Source organism: Salvelinus namaycush, chromosome 26, assembly GCF_016432855.1.
Source record: "Salvelinus namaycush isolate Seneca chromosome 26, SaNama_1.0, whole genome shotgun sequence".
Classification (NCBI taxonomy): Eukaryota; Metazoa; Chordata; class Actinopteri; order Salmoniformes; family Salmonidae; genus Salvelinus; species Salvelinus namaycush.
The window spans coordinates 7,200,909-7,222,209 of NC_052332.1; the positions used below are offsets into that span (position 1 = coordinate 7,200,909).

Below are 21,301 nucleotides of genomic sequence, written 5' to 3' on the forward strand. Positions count from 1 at the left end.
TACTGTAGGCCAGAAGTGACATCATATATACAATGGTCGCCTCCAGATCTAATAAACTGGGGGGGGGGTTCAGCTGGATACTTACAGCAGGACCAGGCGCTCCGACTGGGCCTTGGGGACCAGTAGGACCAGGTGGACCATGCTCTCCTTTGTCTCCTTTGCTTCCCTTCTGGCCTGGCTCTCCGATCTCTCCCTGGTGATAGAAACCAAGACGACAAGGCCAGTCAACACAACTCAATGAATCCCGTTGCGTCAACTCACTTCCATCCTGTTGAGTTTGTGTGTTCATCTAAGTCAGAGGAGGCTGGTGGGAGAAGCTATAGGTGGGTGGGCTCATTATAAATACCGGAATGGAATAATTGGAACGGTATCAAACACATTAAACGTATGGAAACCACATGTTTGACTCTGGTTCCATTTATTCCATTCCAGCCATTACAATGAGCCCGTCCTCCTATAGCTCCTCCCACCAGCCTCCTCTGATCTAAATGAAGATGTGTGTGTGTGACTGTGTGCTTGGCAGGGATATAAGACCGGTCTCAGGGCTTTTGATATGTCACACTTTTTGTCTCTGAGTTCAGCAACATGGTAAATAGATCTTGCCATCCGCTCTGGACTGATGTAAACCATGGGCATTTTCTCTGCAGGAACAGATACGTAACTACTATGTGTCCCAATACTGTCCGAGTCCTCTGTTATGTATATCTCAAAGTACTAGAAGAGCCATGGTGGATGCCCTATGTTCCCAAAGGGGTCAAGAGGTCTAAGCCAAGTGGTAGGAAGCTGCACTTCCTGATTTGGCATCATCTTAGATTTGGCTCTTAGATTTGGTTCATTAAGAAATGCTAGCGGCCATGACTGAATTCAAGCGTGAGTTGGTTTCGGGGTTTCGGGGTGTGGTTTTATTTGGGTGTCTCTTGTCTGTGTTAGCAGGTTTGTAATAGTTATCCAAATTATTTTGCCAATTAGCTTCAGCCGGCTGGTGTGCGAACATGGCAAAGTTGGTCACCTATAGCTTCCATCCTGTTGAGTTTGTGTGTTCATCTAAGTCAGAGGAGGCTGGTGGGAGAAGCTATAGGTGGGTGGGCTCATTATAAATACCGGAATGGAATAATTGGAACGGTATCAAACACATTAAACGTATGGAAACCACATGTTTGACTCTGGTTCCATTTATTCCATTCCAGCCATTACAATGAGCCCGTCCTCCTATAGCTCCTCCCACCAGCCTCCTCTGATCTAAATGAAGATGTGTGTGTGTGACTGTGTGCTTGGCAGGGATATAAGACCGGTCTCAGGGCTTTTGATATGTCATTGTCAACTTCAAATAAAATTCGCTGACACACTGTCATAACTCAGAGTCACATCCTAGAACGGGTTTGTTGTCTCTCTGTGACAAAAGACTAGCGGCCTGTCACGGATCCCATTCACATCTTCTTCGCACTGCATTTCAACAACAAATTTAAAAAATGACACCAGCACATCACACCGTTAGGCACATTCAAACGCATTCACATTCTTTGAGTGTTTAAAATGATGGGAAATCAGACTTTCCCTAAGCCAACCCAGAGGATAGCTGGTCACGTGGTTATTGCTTCTGTGGAGTTCTCCTCTCTGTTCCCAGTGGTAAAGGCCTTATAATGAGACTGTGGATAATGTTAGCGAGATCTTCGTTGTGTGTGTGTGTGTGTGTCTCTCTCTCTATCGGAATGTCAAATACCTCAGTCCTCCAAGGATACGAGATTCAATTACAGCTGATCTTCACACAAATGTTTATCTTGCTATCTCTGTCTCTCTGTCTCTCTGTCTCTCTCTGTCTCTCTCTCTGTGTCAGTGTGTCTCAGAGTGTCTCAGAGTGTCTCAGTGTGTAGGAGAGTTGTTCCTCCTGCCTGTGAGTTGGCATACTAATAGCAGGGCATCTCTCTACCATCTGAAAAATACAACAATTGAGCGACATAACGGGTTCAGCTTTAAGTCAGCATGAAAGACTTAAAGACCTGTGAGCCAGGGAAAACACTGCCTGTCAACACCACTAAGGAAAGGGTCAAAATACGGAAGCCCGGACGCGTTCTGACTTTGATCTAAATCATCACGTCGAGTGTGTTTTTGTGTGTGCGAGCACATACGTGATCACTTTTATATACATTCAGTCGCACACCCACACCCACCCACACACACACACACTACTCTTCCCTCAGCGAGCCAACCCACCTTGTCTCCATCCTCTCCTGGGGATCCAAGAGGTCCAGCGGGGCCAGGCAGACCCACCGGTCCCTGGACACCGTCTCTACCAGCGGGGCCTTGTGGTCCTTTCTCTCCCTATAACACATTTGTACAGCACATTACATTCCATTCAATTTCAGCCATGTACCAGATATTATCTTCTGGAGAGACTTAATGTACTGCAGGGTTGGGATCCATTCCGTTTAAATTCGGTCAATTCGGAAAGTAAAATGTTTACTTCCTGAATTGATTGAATTAGAAAGGAATTGACGCAAACAACTGCTGCACTGTACAACAGATCAATTCTAACGAGGAGGCTAAGACAGCCCTGGGGATATACCGTAGCTGAGAGAAATACGTTTGTTTCCCAACAACAGGCTTCATGTTTAAACTAGTGACGTGGCCAGAACCAGGCTGGACTGAACTGGGTCTTACCGGTCCACCCTTCTCTCCTGCGGGTCCTGGGGGTCCCTGAGGTCCTGGTCGTCCGGGGAGTCCGGTGGGTCCCGCTGTGCCAGCAGGACCACGCTCACCAGGGGAACCCTAGAACACAGGGAGAGACACGGTCACTACAGCTCGCTACTTGTACTACCTGAAACCAGAGCCATACATTTAGAGAGTTGGGCAACTTTAAGTATTTCAAACATTGTTCTTACATGTGATGTTAATGGGGCGTTAACATGGCTGCCATGGAATTTTTGTAGTGTCATGTAAATGTTACATAATGCTCATTCTAGACATTATATTCCTGGCTCTGCCTTCATTGACCTACATTGGCACTACCTTGATACCTCTACACTTTCTGTAAATCCAGGGCGTACTAGTCTACAACAGGTACTGTCACGCCCTGACCTGTTTCACCTGTCCTTGTGATTGTCTCCACCTCACTCCAGGTGTCGCTTGTTTTCCCCAGTGTATTTATCCCTGTGTTTCCTGTCTCTCTGTGCCAGTTCATCTTGTATGTTTCCAAGTCAACCAGCGGTTTTCCCGTTCTCCTGCTTTTTGCATTCTCCTTTTTCTAGTCCTCCCGGTTTTGACCCTTGCCTGTTTCTGGACTCTGTACCCGCCTGCCTGACCATTCTGCCTGCCTTGACCACGAGCCTGTCCGCCACTCTGTACCTCCTGGACTCTGAAATGGTTTGACCTTTTTGCCTGTCCACGACCATTCGCTTGCCTATTTCCTTTGGATTAATACACATTGTAAGACTCCAGCCATCTGCCTCCTCTGTGTCTGCATTTGGGTCTCGCCTTGTGCCTTGATAGGTGCATACAACATGTTTAGAGTAGAACCTGTACATCACGCAAATCTACTAAGTAGGTGGAAACCTGTACTGCGTAACTAATTATCAAACGATGAATATCACCGACACATGACGTGCTGCATCTTAACACAACTGATGTGCTCAGCTATGAACCGTATTCCCACAGTCAGTGTGTGTACGAAATAAATAGAGAGAAATAGAACAAAAGAAAGAGGGATAACGATGGCACGACGGAGAGAGAAATATTGATAGCGTGCAGGGAGTGAGAGTTGAAGAGAGGATGTTGGTGGATGTGTGCTAATCATCTGTACTCACAGCAGGTCCAGGCGGGCCGTTGGGGCCTTCACTCCCTTTCAGGCCGTGAGCCCCCTGTCGAGAGACAGAGAGACACAAATCTTTAGAGGACGCACCGTGCACCTCATCCTTGGTTAATGCCGGGCGGACCCCCCTCTATCTATCCCAGAATCCTGGTGTGGGAATCTCAGGTTAACACAACAAAGGCAGCAACAAACTTATTTGGATTGATCTGAATCGTATTTATCCAGAGATAAGACAGAAATGATATGAGGTGTGTGCTACTTACCACTGGTCCGGGTAGACCTCTCTCTCCTGGGAACCCTCTCAGACCAGGGGGACCGTCCTTACCAGCCGGGCCAGCGGGACCTGGGTCACCCTTAGCTCCCTCTTTACCAGCAGATCCAGGAAGACCCTGCTCACCGGGCGGGCCTGGGGGTCCGGGGTGGCCACGTTCTCCCATTGGACCCGTCTCACCTGTGGGGCCCTGTGGATGGAGAGAGAGAGAGAGAGAGAGAGAGAGAAAGAAGGAGAGAGAAACAGAGAGAAAGAGAGAGTGCGGTAACATGAATACGACAACAAAGTCAATCGGGGTGTCTGCACAGTATGAGTACAGAGTGACAGAGTGTGAGAGAGTGGGAGGCAGCTAACCCCCGGTATTCGCTAGTCACTCCACGAAGGCGTCATCCATCTGCCAGAATAATAGCATCAATGCATGTAATGTTCTCAATTAGCATTAGGAGAGAAGCTCTTGGGTGGAAATGGCTGTTGACTAAGCATGCATAATGAATGAACAGCCTAGTGCTAATATCTAAGAGGATAAACAACACTGACAGTCACCTCTAACCAGATACGGATAACAGAAAATCCCTTCTGGGTGCACAACAAACATAGCTAAAACTCACTATGACTGCCTTACGACACCTGTAAGTCACCCTTATCACACTCTTGTGACACATCCTGCCCACAATCAGAAATAATCTTAGTATCTTGGCCGAACACTTCTGGTTTCCATCCTCTCCTTCTAAATCGGAGACTAGTTCAGAGTGCAGACCGCGTTGACACGATGCGAGTCGCGCCACGCTACTTATTAGCTCATCAGTCAGCTACTACTCCTATACAGACATGATCTGTCCACGTCTACCTGTTGACGAGGCCAGTCCACTGAAAGGTATTGTATTGGGTGTGTTTTTCCTCCCAGTATCACAGAGAGATATGATACAGCGGGATACGTGTGTGTTAGTATTGTGGCGGTGCGTGACGGAACTCACCTGAGGTCCGACCACTCCTGGGGGTCCAGGTGGGCCAGTCTTGCCTTGGAAACCCTGCGAGGAGAAGAGAGAATAAGAGCGGTATAAGAAGGTTGTATGTATGAGGTTCGGGAGAAGTGAAACTCTGGCCTATGACACTAGGGACAGGACCACAACAGAGTGTTCACTCACAGTCTCTCCTCTCTGTCCAGGGTGTCCGGGCAGACCATCTTTCCCAGCGGGGCCCTGAAAACACAGAAAGAGAACCTCAGTAATGCTACACATACGCACTAGTCCACCGTTAAAACACTATAGACTTAAACAGAGGACAGGCATTATTGTGTGTGTGTTCAAGTGTTGTGTTGTCATTTTTTTTTGGGGGGGGGGGGGGGTCTTACGGGTGGGCCCTTTGGTCCGGGGAATCCTGTTGGTCCCTGAGGCCCTGGAAGACCCTGAAACACACAAGCAGACGATACAGTCAATCAATCATTTATCAATCAATCAATCCATCAGTTATCAATAACCACTATTGGAAATGGATCATACATACAGATGAATAGGTATTTGAGTGAGGGATGCTCTAGTACATACCCTCTCACCGGGAGGTCCTGGAGGGCCGTCACTTCCTGAGGTACCCTGGGAGACAGGAAGGAAACAGGAAGTGGTCAGAAAGGACTCAGCCAATGACAGACAAGAGATCATACCACTGTATGATAGTGAGGCATTACGTGAGCCATGTCATATTGGAAGACACCCCAACTCACCTTTGGTCCAGCTTTTCCTGTTGGTCCCCTTGGTCCCCTCTCTCCACGAGGCCCCTGGGAGGAGAGAAAGAAAAAGAGAAGGAACGTCAGGAGGGAGGAATACCAATAAAGTCGTTACAACACTCGGAAGATATCCTTCACCATTAGAGGACGTTCCCCTTTCATTCACTTAACTTCCTATTGGAGGGCCAAGGGAATATACCATAACCTGTGTCACCTGGACACACCGTTGTCATGGTTGCCTACAGTATATCGCCAGCGGATAGTGGAGGTCAAAGAAGCGGTAGACTTACCGTTGGTCCTCTCTGTCCTCTTGGGCCAGCCTTCCCTGCAAGCCCCTGTGAGGAACCATAAGAAATACAGAGGGTCAGAGGTCACATGTCGCCATGGTAATGCATTTGAGACCGCCCTGACCTATCTAACCAATCAGATCAACTAGACCTGTAGCATAAATAGGTCCCATTCTCACTGTCACCACGGCTACTTCAACTAACATTGAGACGTATTCCTCAGTCAACCGTCGCGCTGGGTCCCTCTAGATGAGAGTGTCTGCTAAATGACTTACATTTAAATGTAATGTATTCACCTATCTACGGTAAGACTCTTTCTTTGTCTTTGTCTCATGGGAGCGAACAAAGGCTTTTAATTTGGAAACATTTTTCATAATGAAACTAGATACAAGGCTTTACATATTCAAAGCTGTTATTGGGCGAGAGAACAGTGAGGTAGATCGGCGAAACAATGCTATATAATAAGACATATTTCACACGGCAATATGAGGCCGTACTTCCTTACTGTACGTCAAGTGAACAAAGAAAAGGATTATGGCTGTGTGTGGGTTTCCGATTTACAAATGACAGCAATGAAACTGGTGGTAATGTGACGACCATCGCTCTACGTCGAAGAGTTAGGCCTTCTGCCTCATAAAGTCTCATGTTTCAGCAACAGAAGATGAAACGCTTTCTGTGTCGTACGTCGAGGAAACACAAAACAAAGCATTACTCTCCGGACCAAACGAACGACCCGTCTCTTTTAAAAGAAAATGAAACATTGCGCCGAGCACTGTACAATGTGATAAATTACCTGTGTGGTGCTTTTCAATGCTCTTATGTAAGGATGGTAATGAAGAAGGAATACAACAGTCTTTTTGTCCTTGGTTTAATCTTCTTCCCGTTGACTAAAAGTCCCTGTGTCTTTTGAATTCGCACTAGAGAGATAATAAACCCCGTCTCCATTGGTCTGATTCAGTATTGATCCAAAACTCTAAGGGGTGGATAGACTAAAACTTCAAAGTGAAATGCACTGGGCCGGCTCACACATCCACCGAGTTTTTTTGTAGGTATGTAGAGCAGATATGCAACTATAACTTCAAACGTAAGGATACTAACACTCAGCACCAAAACTTTGACAGGTGCGCTTTTCTCAGACCTACCCTTGCTCCTTTCTCTCCGTTGGCTCCGGGGAAACCTTGGAATCCCTGAGATCCCTGTTTTGATAAAAAAGAAAGGAGGGATAGAGAGAGAGAGAGAGAGAGGCAAAAGAGATTAAATCCCATGTTCGTCAAAGGCGAGCAACAAAGACGTTGAGCGGTGTAAAGGGAAAGTGCTGTTGTAGGCAGCAGTGATGCATTTTGGGTAGCGCTCGTTCAATGGGCGTCTGTCTGACACCAAAAGGCATGGCTAAATCCTGCCCCCTTTGATCAGGGAGGTTCAAACATGACCTCCCTGCGCCCCGCCTGCGTCAGAGCGGTGCCCCGCTGGGCAGTCAGACCGGTCCATCAATAACGCCATGTTCAATCAAGGGGGCCTTCAGAAGTGCCTCCTTGAAGAGTCCACTATGATAAAGATAGAGAAAGAAAGGGATTCTGGGAGGAAAAGGGGACTTACCTTTGGCCCTTGTCTTCCGGGGTATCCTGGCAACCCTGGAACGCCCAGTTTGCCCTGTGAGAGAGGAACACAAAACAAATTCCCCATCAGTATATCAATCAATGAAACACATTTATTTATAAATCCTTTTTGTACATCTACAGTTGTCACAAAGTGACTTTGCTTGAATGTCATGGGTTTAAGTATTCATTAAGTCCTGTGTATCTCCTCCATCTATTTTCCTATCTTTTACCATTCCCCCCTTTTCTGGGTCAGGCCAATCTGAAGCCAATCTGTTTTGTTTACACCCTCATCCTGCTAGATGTGGGCTGGACGTGGGAAGAGGAAACTCTCTCTCTACGTTCCACTTCTTAAGATAGTTTCTCTGGGGAATTCGATTAAATTATTCTGATTCCCAATTACTAAATTACAGTAGAGAGAGACACACTACACTAAGGAAAATGAAACATCTCGCAACTACTTTGTCTTCAAGCTATAAAACGATTTGTCCTTGTTTTAATTTATAGAAATAAGTCACTCCAGTGTTTCACTGGTTATAGATAGAAAATACCCTACATGTGTATAGGCAGTGTTTAAAACTAATAAATTGGGCATTTAAATTTGCCAATAAGTGTTCTCATCTTAAACACAGGCGTTTAGAACGCAAGATAAAACATGAAAAACAGCTTTTTCCTGTCAGTTTCCAACCAGAAGAACAATATATCCCCTAAGTGTTCGGATTTGAAACACTAGTGTTTACTTTTCTATTGTCTCTCAGAGTACGTGGGAGGGGCCACATTATCATATTTCCCAGCATGCTTTGTTGCAGGATGATTTTTAGAATAGTTGTTTTAATATCTATGTTTCCTCATACATATTGATCGATTGATCGTATACATTTTTCTAAACTAATACAATCTGTAAGGGGGTTGGAGTTATTGCACCCATTACTGAGATGGTTGTTCCAGTTTCAATGGTATAAGTATTGTTTGGTACCTATTTCACCATAGCAGTCATTCTGAGTGCAGGTTGTAGGTGATAAAAAAATTCAAATTGTTGCCTATATTACGACAGGAATTACTATTCACTTCACAATCCAGCGTATTGTGACTTGCAGGTTTAAACACTGTGATGTGTTCTCATTGAAATTCTAAATGCCTTGATGTGTTTAAAAATTGTTATGGAAAAGTGCTGAGTTATGTGTTCAGATCCTAAACACTTGGTTTTACAGTGTATGAGGAGTTGGTCACCATTACTTACAGTGTATGAGGAGTTGGTCACCATTACTTACAGTGTATGAGGAGTTGGTCACCATTACTTACAGTGTATGAGGAGTTGGTCACCATTACTTACAGTGTATGAGGAGTTGGTCACCATTACTTACAGTGGATGAGGAGTTGGTCACCATTACTTACAGTGTATGAGGAGTTGGTCACCATTACTTACAGTGTATGAGGAGTTGGTCACCATTACTTACAGTGTATGAGGAGTTGGTCACCATTACTTACAGTGTATGAGGAGTTGGTCACCATTACTTACAGTGTATGAGGAGTTGGTCACCATTACTTACAGTGTATGAGGAGTTGGTCACCATTACTTACAGTGGATGAGGAGTTGGTCACCATTACTTACAGTGTATGAGGAGTTGGTCACCATTACTTACAGTGGATGAGGAGTTGGTCACCATTACTTACAGTGGATGAGGAGTTGGTCACCATTACTTACAGTGGATGAGGAGTTGGTCACCATTACTTACAGTGTATGAGGAGTTGGTCACCATTACTTACAGTGGATGAGGAGTTGGTCACCATTACTTACAGTGTATGAGGAGTTGGTCACCATTACTTACAGTGTATGAGGAGTTGGTCACCATTACTTACAGTGGATGTGAAGTTTGTCACAAGGGCAAAGACGACTCACCTTTTCGCCGTTGGGTCCGAGAGGGCCAGCATCTCCAGGGAGACCGGAGCGACCCTTGGGCCCCTCAGGTCCGTCCTCTCCTCTGGGTCCTGCAGGTCCCAGCTCACCCTGGATAACACATAACCAGGTTCTCAGGGGAGTCTCATATTTTGTCATACTATTTCTCAGAGTAACAGATTGTATCCTAGATTCACGGATTGTGGCATTTCATGTGGTTGATTTACTAACCGAATCATACCATATCTTCTATCTTAATGAACACTTAGAAAAAATGTGATATCTAGAACCTAAAAGCTTTGGTGGGGTTTCTACATAGGAGAACCCTTTGAATAACTGTTTTTGGGTCCATATAGAACCCTTTTCACAGAGAGTTCTACATGGAACCCAAAAGGGTTTTACCTGGAACCAAAAAGGTTCTTGTATGCGGACAGCCAAAGAACCCTTTTGGAACCCTTTTTCCCACGAGTGTATCGTGTCATGTCTTATCATAGAGCCATGACACCTGCTTCCCAGGTCCTTCAGAATACCCTACCATACCCACATCACTCCAGACACGGTCATGACACCTGCTTCCCAGGTCCTTCAGAATACCCTACCATACCCACATCACTCCAGTCACGGTCATGACACCTGCTTCCCAGGTCCTTCAGAATACCCTACCATACCCACATCACTCCAGTCACGGTCATGACACCTGCTTCCCAGGTCCTTCAGAATGCCCTACCATACCCACATCACTCCAGTCACGGTCATGACACCTGCTTCCCAGGTCCTTCAGAATACCCTACCATACCCACATCACTCCAGTCACGGTCATGACACCTGCTTCCCAGGTCCTTCAGAATACCCTACCATACCCACATCACTCCAGTCACGGTCATGACACCTGCTTCCCAGGTCCTTCAGAATACCCTACCATACCCACATCACTCCAGTCACGGTCATGACACCTGCTTCCCAGGTCCTTCAGAATGCCCTACCATACCCACATCACTCCAGTCACGGTCATGACACCTGCTTCCCAGGTCCTTCAGAATGCCCTACCATACCCACATCACTCCAGTCACGGTCATGACACCTGCTTCCCAGGTCCTTCAGAATGCCCTACCATACCCACATCACTCCAGTCACGGTCATGACACCTGCTTCCCAGGTCCTTCAGAATGCCCTACCATACCCACATCACTCCAGTCACGGTCATGACACCTGCTCTTACAGGCCCAGCAAACTGAAATATCATCCTCCGATTGTTCCAAACACTTTTTCAGTCATGACATCGTCTCATCCTCACACCGTTTCAGTCCCCGTTTCAGTCATGACACCGTCTCATCCTCACACCGTCTCAGTCCCCGTTTCAGTCATGACACCTGCTCCTCCGGGTCCAGCCCTTCAGACAGTGGGTGTCGAGCAGCTCAGTCTCTGATGCTCTGTAACTGCTTAAGGAATCAAATGAGGCCATTTCCCCTGCTCTCTGTCTGTCTGTCTGTCTGTCTGTCTGTCTGTCTGTCTGTCTGTCTGTCTGTCTGTCTGTCTGTCTGTCTGTCTGTCTGTCTGTCTGTCTGTCTGTCTGTCTGTCTGTCTGTCAAGCTGACTGTGTGATATAATAGGACTTTTATTTCCTCCCACTTTAAGTGTATTCATCCTCTGGTGGGTTAGTGGTGCTGTCCTAAGGCTGCTATGAGGCAGAGCACAACTCTAAACGGCAGGGTACAAACTGGCTCTGACAATTTGCCGTGCCGACCCAGTGGACCATGAACAGTCCCCCGTAGACTCGCCGTCACACACACACACACACACACTTCACACGTATGTGCCCACTTACATATGCACAAACACATCACAGTAATCACAAAGACTCTGTCTCTTCCAGCTTGACACTCACACATTGTAACTCATGCTAAAAAGTTAATCAAACAGACTCAGTTCTCGCTCTCTAACGCACGCACACTCATAAGCACGCAACACAAGTAGACAATTACATTCCGGTCCATGCCGGGAGCCTCCTCTCGAGAACAGGGCTCTCTCAAATCTCTCTCTCTTCTCCTCTCTCTTCTCCTTTCTTCCCCCTCTCAACTCCATCTCTCTTCCCCTCTCAAATCCCTCTCTCTTCTCCTCTCTTTCCCCTCTCAAATCCATCTCTCATCTCCTCTCTTCCCCCTCTCAAATCCCTCTCTCTTCTCCTCTCTTCCTACTCTCAAATCCCTCTCTCTTCCCCTCTCTTCCCCCTCTCAAATCCCTCTCTCTTCTCCTCTCTTTCCCCTCTCAAATCCCTCTCTCTTCCCCCTCTCTTCCCCCTCTAAAATCCCTCTCCTCTCCTCTCTTCCCCCTCTCAAATCCCTCTCTCTTCTCCTCTCTTCCCCCTCTCAAATCCCTCTCTCTTCTCCTCTCTTTCCCCTCTCTCTTCCCCCTCTCTTCCCCCTCTCAAATCCCTCTCTCTTCTCCTCTCTCTTCCCCCCCTCAAATCCCTCTCTCTTCCCCCCCTCAAATCCCTCTCTCTTCTCCTCTCTTCCCCCTCTCAAATCCCTCTCCTCTCCTCTCTTCCCCCTCTCAAATCCCTCTCTCTTCTCCTCTCTTCCCCATCTCAAATCCCTCTCCTCTCCTCTCCATCTCAAATCCCTCTCTCTTCTCCTCTCTTTCCCCTCTAAAATCCCTCTCCTCTCCTCCCCATCTGCTACATCTCCAGAGGAAGACAGGCTGAAGCCCCTTGTCTTTTTCGCTCTCTCTGTTTTGAAGAGGTTTAAGCTCCTCTCATCGATTTCTCTCTCATCACTGTCTCTCTCTCTCTCTCTCTCTCTATCTCTCGCTCTCCTCCTCTCAAGATGGCCTGTTCAGGGGTTGAGGGTATTGTGTTTAAAGTAGGGGCCAGAGCTACTCCTTGTGTCTCCCCGTCGACGGGTATTGAGGTGACTTGAACAGTCTAACGTAAATCTCTGACTGACACTGTTCGCTTTGAGAGGGCTTCTATTTCTGGCTTTACCTGCCAGTTCTCTGTTCTATAAATCTCAGAGAGGTCGGCTAGACGTCAAGAGGTAATTGGAGAGATGGAAGAGGGGGATTGATAGGAACACACACACGCAAACGGAAACAGCTCACACACACTAGCTCGCGCACACACACACACACACACACACACACACACACACACACACACACACACACACACACACACACACACACACACACACAGAACTGGCAACAGAGACGTTTGGTCAGTGCTTGCTCATTACCCATAACTCCACAGTGACTCAGCAGTCACAGTGACTTCGGGCCAATCGGGGGGGGGGGGGGGGGGCAGAGAGACAGTAGGGGATCAATACCACTGAACAGTTTAAGTAAAGGTCACCTCCTACTGGACCAGAGAACTTTAGGATCAACTGTGCACTCGACAAAATCCTCAGCCAATGACAACTAGCCAATGACAACTAGCCTAACGTTTCCATCACTTTTCAAAGTCAAACTGGGTTTTACTGTACCCTTCATCATAAGCCTGTCAAAGGAACACTAAATCCCTGCCAGACTGATGAAAGTATTTGCTTAAACTCTGTTGGATATTATGTACTGAGTCATCCAGATATGTGGACGGCATTTGACAAAAAAAAATAGAACAAAAGATAAATATCTCACCCTGTCACCCTTGATTCCCATATCTCCCTTGAAGCCAGGGAATCCATCTTCTCCCTGAGAGAAAGAAAGGAACAAGACAAAGGAGGGGGAGACAGTAAAAGGTGTTGAGAATGTGGTCATTTGTTTTGGAGAGCAGTGGAAAGCCATATCCGCCCTCACGAAGGCATTCACAAACAAACGTGTGTGAACACAAAAAAACACACATCTCTCTCTCTCTCTCTCTCTCTCTCTCTCTCTCTCTCTCACACACCTGTAAAATTGCTTTGGGCAGTCCCTGTTGCCATAGAAACTCTAGATCTTATTTTCCCGAAAAGAAGTAGGACAGCCAGACATGTATGGGATTCGGCAACATATACCATCATCCTTATCGTCACCTTCATCATCACCATCATTGTTAGAACCATCATCACTTTCATTATTATCATGTGTGACTGATGCCTGTTTCATTTGACCACTCTAACAGAAGATCGGACACAAACGCACGCTATTGTCGTACCTTTTCACCCTTTCCTCCTTTCAGGCCTCGTACACCATCGGCTCCCTAGTAGGCAAGGGCAGAGAGAGAGAGAGAGAAAGAGACACACACACAGAGACAGAGGGTGAAAGACAGGGAGAGACAGGGAGAGCGAGAGAGAGAGACACACACACAGAGACAGAGAGAGAGAGAGAGAGAGAGAGAGACACACACAGAGACAACGGGTGAAAGACAGGGAGAGACAGGGAGAGAGAGAGAGAGAGAGAGAGAGAGATAGAGACCGAGAGACACAGAGAGAGAGAGAGAGAGAGAGAGACACACACACACAGAGACAGAGGGTGAAAGACAGGGAGAGAGAGAGAGAGAGACACACACACAGAGACAGAGAGAGAGAGAGAGAGAGAGAGAGAGAGAGAGAGAGAGAGAGAGAGAGACACACACACACAGAGACAACGGGTGAAAGACAGGGAGAGACAGGGAGAGAGAGAGAGAGAGAGACACACACACACAGAGACAGAGCGAGAGAGAGAGAGAGACAGGGAGAGACAGAAAGAGACATAGAGGTTAGTGAGCATGTACGTCTGAAGCACGGTGCTTTAGGCCAACATCAACCACCCTCTACCAACTGGGGCTTCATTAGTATCAAACACTAAACTGGATCCGAACGCTTAAAACACTAACACACTCAACTAAGGCTGAAAGATAACTAAGTATGCCGTATCTCATTAAACTCTATAAAGACTGATCTCGATTGGAGCTCGATGATAACAAAGCTATTCGCCTGGGGTGGAATTCTATAGTATAGGAGCAGAATTGATGGTACCCTGTGGTGCTGGAAACCAATAGCATCCTTCTCCTCCTATATCTATCTTTACTCCCATATACATTGGTTGTACTTTCATTAAACCAGCATCAGTCACCGAGCCCGTTGTCTCCAACACGCAGAGGCTAACTGCTGGGGAGCGCGTCGGGAGAGCACACGCCAAGAGGCATGAGCATCCGCCAGCCTCACCAGCCTAATTCATTTGGCCCCTTAACCCCTCTCTGGAGGGGCCATTTGATGGGAGTCCGCCTGCCTTCACGTGTCTCTGCTTAAATCAGCTAGTCATTACTGAGGATCAAGCGGCAGTGGGATCACTCCCAGGGCCATAGAGAGAGTGCGAGTGCGAGCTACAGCCACGCTTATCTCAGCCACGCGGCCCGTCAACCCTGACCCTCGCAACTGAGCTATGATGAGCATCGCTGGTTTTACGAGCCTAAATAAGTACTTCTGGTGACAGAAGGTAATTGGGGGGGGGGACAGGTTTGTGATTTCCAGTAATATTGACTCCATCCGCATGACACAGATGGGGGGGGGGTTTGTTCAGTCCAAAATCCTACTCTAACATTATGTCTGGTCCACACAGAGTATGAAACAGCATAACCACTAACTAGGCCTATTTTATTGCACACAAACGTGCAGTTTCAGTTCGTTACCCATTAGCCTTCAAAAGACAGTGGGACTAAGGGTTAGACTGCTTTACCTCATGACAGATCAGGCCAATGGGAGAGCACCATTGATATCATGTGCTCCAAGGATGGGGTAGTATATTAGGAGATAATTAGGCCGGCATTGGGGCGTAAAACTCACCTTCACGCCTCGGGGACCGGGATAACCGATTGGGCCTTGAGAGCCAGTGGGACCCTGCGAGAAGATACATGTGTGGATAGAAGTTTGTCACAGAGAGTCGTTTACATTTATGTAAATTCAATGTCCAAAATCCAGGTGAAGAATACGAGAGAAAAATACAGCGAGTGAGAAAGAGGCAGATACAGAGAGAGAGAGAGAGAGAAAGAGAGAATCAGAGAGAAAGAGGGAGCAAGAACGACAAGTAAAAAGACAAAGGGAGAAACAGATCCTGATAAAAAAAAAAAATTACGAACAAGAACATAATAGCTATAAAGAGAGAAGAAGCTTACCAAATGTCCTTTCTCTCCGTTGGGTCCTTCCTTTCCTGGGTGACCCTGTGAATTATTGACAGTAAAATGAACGGTAGTCGCGGGATAATTAGCACACGGTCGTAAATACTACAACCTATTACACAGTAAAACACAGCCGGGATGTACTGTCTGACAGTGGAAAAGGCCATTTGGAATAAAAGCCTTCAGAGTTCAATCTCATTTGGGATGTCCCTTTAATGCCCAGCATTTTACAAGCACTATGGGCTTTTATAGAACATCTTTCAAAGAAGAGCTTTCAGCTTCACAACACACCACACACACACACACACACCACTTAGCATGTCGAGTGAAAAAGGGGCGAGGGAAATTGATTATGTTCCCTTTAGATAACCAAGCTGTAATATGTCCACTGATAGGGTTTCAGGAGAGAGAGAGGGATGAGAGGAGACTTAAGCGGAGGAAAATAGAAGTCGCCAGAAGAAAGAGGGTAAGAAGGTGGCATAACTATCAAATGATATGGTTTCAGATATGAGCGAGAGAGAGAGAGAGAGAGAGAGAGAGAGAGAGAGAGAGAGACAGGGGGTGGGTTGAAGACTAAGAGGCAGCAAATAGAACAGAGAAAAGGGGAGAGATGGAGAAGAAGGGAGTTGAAAGAGGGAGCGAGTGGCATTTCCACTCTACATAGATATCAAAGCCAAGGAGGATCCCGGGGCTTCATGGGGGGGGGGGGGGGGGGGATACGGCGACAGACGCTGCTCTCATCGAGCTCTCGCGCTCTCTTCCATTCCGTCTTCCTTACTTTCACTCTTTCTCGCACTCACTTTCTCACTCTGTCTGTCACGTGCACACACACATACCTTTCTCTCTCTCTCCCACCCACCACCTTCCACGGACCACCTGGCGACGGCACAGGTGTGCCCTGCGAGGAGGTGGGGAGTGTGTTCGGGAGAGTTAGTTCACACACTTACCGGGGGTCCGTCAGCTCCGGGTATTCCTGGCAGTCCTGGTTTTCCGGTAGGACCCTGTGGAGAGCGGAGAAGGAGAGAGGGGAAGTCAGAGATACTCAGGTGACAGACAGTGGAGCCACAATACTGCTCACATCACACAATGGTGTAGTTATATGTTTTAAGGGGCCAGGGGCCTTACCTTATCTCCAGGGGGCCCGATGGCTCCCTGAGGACCTGGAAGTCCCTGTAGAGAGAGAGGACGGACATTGTCAGCACAAACTCACTGGAGGATGAGACAGGAACGTCCAAGAGTGACAGAGAATCCAACCAATGGACTAATGTCAAAATGCCATAGTGGGCATGACCATACAACGACGAACTAAATGAAGGCTGTAATCTCATACCCTGTCCAATAGGAATCCTAAGATGATCATACTGACCTGAGCACCTGGGTTTCCTTGCTGTCCACTGGGGCCAGGCTCTCCTTGGGGTCCCTACGATGGAGACAACACCTCGTTCACATTCATCCACAGGACATCACTAGGTGTCAGTCTGACACATGAGGACAGAGCAGCTTTAAGAGGTAGACGACTAAATGCCGGCACCCGAACATAGCGGAGTGTAGTGTAGTGAGTGGACTTTTGATTGAGTCAAAATCACACTACATTATTACTTTCTTCCACACAGACATAACACCCAAGGTTGGTGTGTTTTTATAGCCTTTTCTAGCTGGAGGGAACACACACGCGCACACACACACACACACACACACACACACACACACACACACACACACACACACACACACACACACACACACACACACACACACACACACACACACACACACACACACACACACACACTGCTCTCGACCTCTCTCTTTCAAACAAACACATAAACACCTCCCGTCTCCCACACACACACTCTCTCAGTCTCCTCCACACACACACTCTCTCAGTCTCCTTCACACACACTCTCTCCTAATGAAAGTGAATGCTGAACCTCAAACTCAAACGCCTCCCAGATAATTGACCATCAATTACGTTCCCTGTTCGGAGCGGCTGGGAAAAGACTGTGGATCTCCCATCTCTCTCCCTAATTGGAGCATCCCCAGCGGAGACACTGTCTTCTCCAGCCAGGCGTTCTCTCATTATGGATACACTGCTCCGACTAAATGGTCCCGGAATAACACAGACGGCCCATGGAGGACTTGACTCTAACAGGACAGTACATTCGGTCTATTCTTCATTAGATGACACGAGAGTCTTCACACTGTGGGAGTGTGGGAGTAAGTGAATGGGTCTTTATGAAACAACAGTGTGCATTTGATGGGGAAATAGACTGGAAGCAAGGTAAGGAAATGGTGTGAGCCTGGGGGATAGATCGAGCCAGTGTGTGTGTGTGTGTGTGTGTGTGTGTGTGTGTGTGTGTGTGTGTGTGTGTGTGTGTGTGTGTGTGTGTGTGTGTGTGTGTGTGTGTGTGTGTGTGTGTGTGTGTGTGTGTGTGTGAGAGAGAGAGAGGTGTGTATCAGGAGCATATCGAGCCAATCGTTTCTACACGCTGCTACAGAACTTACAATGTTTCCTTTGGGTCCAGGGTGGCCATCCATTCCAGTCACACCCTGTAACACACACAGATGAGATGAAGCCTCTACTTCAATGCATAAAGCACACACTCAGGTTAACACACAGAGAATAAGGACATAAAGATGGGGAGGGCGTCAGTGACAGACTGAGATACAGTTGAAGTCGGAAGTTTACATACACTAAGTTTGGAGTCATTAAAACTCATTTTTCAACCACTCCACAAATTTCTTGTTAACAAACTATAGTTTTGGCAAGTCGGTTAGGACATCTACTTTGTGCATGACACAAGTAATTTTCCCAACAATTGTTTACAGACAGATTATTTCAATTCTCTCTATCACTTTACTTCACTTCACTGTATCACAATTCCAGTGGGTCAGAAGTTTACATACACTAAGTTGACTGTGCCTTTAAACAGCTTGGAAAATTCCAAATTCCAGTCATACCGCTCAGGAAGGAAACGTGTTCTGTCTCCTAGAGCTGAATGTACTTTGGTGCGAAAAGTGCAAATCAATCCCAGAACAAAAGCAAATGACCTTGTGAAGATTCTGGAGGAAACAGGTACAAAAGTAACTATATCCACAGTAAAACGAGTCCTATATCGACATAACCTGAAAGGCTGCTCAGCAAGGAAGAAGCCACTGCTCCAAAACCACCATAAAAAAGCGAGACTACGGTTTGCAGCTGCACATGGGGACAAAGATTGTACTTTTTGGAGAAATGTCCTCTGGTCTGATAAAACAAAAATAGAACTGTTTGGCCATAATGACCATCGTTATGTTTGGAGGAAAAAGGGGGAGGCTTGCAAGCCGAAGAACACCATCCCAACCGTGAAGCACAGGGTGGCAGTATCATGTTGTGGGGGTGCTTTGCTGCATGACGGACTGGTGCACTTCACAAAATAGATGGCATCATGAGGTAGGAAAATTATGTGGATATATTGAAGCAACATCTCAAGACATCAGTCAGGAAGTTAAAGCTTGGTCGCAAATGTGTCTTCCAAATGGACAATGTCCCCAAGCATACTTCCAAAGTTGTGGCAAAATGGCTTAAGGACAACAAATTCAAGGTATTGGAGTGGCCATCACAAAGCCCTGACGTATGCGTATGCGAGCAAGGAGGCCTACAAACCTGACTTAGTTACACCAGCTCTGTCACGAGGAATGGGCCAAAATTTACCCAGCTTATTGTGGGAAGCTTGCGGAAGGCTGCCCGAAACATTTGACCCAAGTTCAACAATTTAAAGCCAATGCTACCAAATACTAATTGAGTGTATGTAAACTTCTGACCCACTGGGAATGTGATGAAAGAAATAAAAGCTGAAATAAATCATTCTCTACTATTATTCTGACATTTCACATTCTTAAAATAAAGTGGTGATCCTAACTGACCTAAGACAGGGAATTCTTACTAGGATTAAACGTCAGGAATTGTGAAAAACTGAGTTTAAATGTATTTGGCTAAGGTGTAAGTAAACTTCCGACTTCAACTGTGTATACGCTGTAGATACCTTCCCCAATCTGAACCAACATGCTATCGGGACAAGGGGAGATTTCCCTCACGTCAAATGATGTAGAGAAGGTAAAGTGGGAGACATAAATAGCCTCATAACTATAGCCATAGCCCTTCTTATCATCTGATGTATGAAGTGAACAGGAGGCTGCTGAGAACAGCTCATAATAACGTCTGGACCGGAGCGGAACGGCATCAAGCACATGGAAACCATGTGTTTGACGCATTTGATAGCGTTCCACTAATTTGACTCCAGCCATTACCACGAGCCCGTCCTCCCCAATTAAGGTGCCACCAACCTCCCGTGACGTCGTGGAGGTGTTGTATGTGGTATTTCCCTGTGGGTGTCATGAAAAATCTGCCGCTGTGCCCTTGAGCAAGGCACTTAACCCTAGTTTGCTTCAGGGGCGCCGTACTACTATGGCAGACCCGGTAAAACAACACATTTCACTGCACCTTTCTGGTGTAAGTGACAATAAACATCATTTTTTGTTCTGCTTGTACTTTGTACTTTTGTTCGTTTTGCTATGAGCTGCAGAAATGAATTCCCTCGACGGGGATGACGTATCCGCTAAATCTGTATCTGAATTTGAGTGTGAAATGAAAGTGTGTGTGACTGTGTGTGTGGGTATGTGTGTGTGCGTGTACGTGTTTGTGCGCGTGCATTCTAAACTCACAAGTTGTCCGGGAGGTCCCTGAGGTCCCTTTGGTCCCAGCAAACCACGAGGTCCCTGGAGAGAGAGAGAAACAATTGATCAAAATATTTTCCAAACAACACCAACACCATGATCCTTTTCAAAAGTTACTAAATAAATATAGAATTGTGTTAAATGTAGATGTAAAATTGCGTGTCACAACAATGAATAATGGATTTTCATCTAAAACATCCTTGAGGCTTCTTGGATCTCTCCGCACCATCCTAGACTGATTTCACTCGTCTTGATGTCTGCTCTTTTCAATGCTCTCAAACAGTCGTATCTTAGTGCCATGGCTCAACGCACCTTCCTCTCACAGCAAGTATATTTCAGAAAACATGTGGTTGTACCACCCCCTGGTGGTGTGTCTGAAATACTGCACCACACCATTTACCACTAACGATTCTCTACCAGTCTCTCTTCCTCTAACTCTCTTCCTCTCCGCCTGTCTCATTTCTCCTCTCTGCAGGGGGAAATCCTGTCAGAGAGGAAGGGAAGCTTGTCCGTAGACATATATAGGAGCCTGTCCACCAGCCGTGAGGAAAGCAGGCTGTGAACAAGAGGAATCTACCCTCAGATTCACATGTAGGGTAGCGAGCTAAATAACTAAAGCTGTGTACAAGACTGTGTGCATATACCATTATCTGGACTTTATGTCAAATCCTGTTTCTAGAATGTATATGTCAACACGTGTTTTATTGAGATGCAAGTGTCACAATGACAATTTATACCAATGACCTGCCACTGGCATTAAACAAAGCATATGTGTCCATGTATGCTGATGATTCAACCATACACGCATCAGCAACCCCAGCTAATGAAGTCACTGAAACCCTTAACAAAGAGTTGCAGTCTGTTTTGGAATGGGTGGCCAGTAATAAACTGGTCCTGAACATATCTAAAACTAAGAGCATTGTATTTGGTACAAATCATTCCTTAA

General features: G+C 46.6%; 1 protein-coding gene across 2 annotated transcripts in view; it reads right to left on the reverse strand.

The window, feature by feature from the left end:
* Positions 1-21,301, reverse strand: part of LOC120020931 (collagen alpha-1(V) chain-like) — a 138,616-nt gene that overhangs the window by 21,377 nt on the left and 95,938 nt on the right. For both annotated transcript variants that reach the window (XM_038964575.1, XM_038964574.1), the window contains 23 exons: positions 20,344-20,397; positions 18,145-18,189; positions 17,006-17,059; positions 16,765-16,809; positions 16,587-16,640; positions 15,637-15,681; positions 15,308-15,361; positions 13,699-13,743; positions 13,203-13,256; positions 9,579-9,686; positions 7,680-7,733; positions 7,226-7,279; positions 6,087-6,131; positions 5,794-5,847; positions 5,621-5,665; positions 5,428-5,481; positions 5,222-5,275; positions 5,051-5,104; positions 4,069-4,266; positions 3,801-3,854; positions 2,659-2,766; positions 2,212-2,319; positions 86-193 (listed from right to left, as the gene is read on the reverse strand). In XM_038964575.1, the coding sequence (XP_038820503.1) occupies positions 86-193; positions 2,212-2,319; positions 2,659-2,766; positions 3,801-3,854; positions 4,069-4,266; positions 5,051-5,104; positions 5,222-5,275; positions 5,428-5,481; positions 5,621-5,665; positions 5,794-5,847; positions 6,087-6,131; positions 7,226-7,279; positions 7,680-7,733; positions 9,579-9,686; positions 13,203-13,256; positions 13,699-13,743; positions 15,308-15,361; positions 15,637-15,681; positions 16,587-16,640; positions 16,765-16,809; positions 17,006-17,059; positions 18,145-18,189; positions 20,344-20,397 (1,548 nt within the window). The remainder of the gene's footprint in view (positions 1-85; positions 194-2,211; positions 2,320-2,658; positions 2,767-3,800; positions 3,855-4,068; positions 4,267-5,050; positions 5,105-5,221; positions 5,276-5,427; positions 5,482-5,620; positions 5,666-5,793; positions 5,848-6,086; positions 6,132-7,225; positions 7,280-7,679; positions 7,734-9,578; positions 9,687-13,202; positions 13,257-13,698; positions 13,744-15,307; positions 15,362-15,636; positions 15,682-16,586; positions 16,641-16,764; positions 16,810-17,005; positions 17,060-18,144; positions 18,190-20,343; positions 20,398-21,301) is intronic.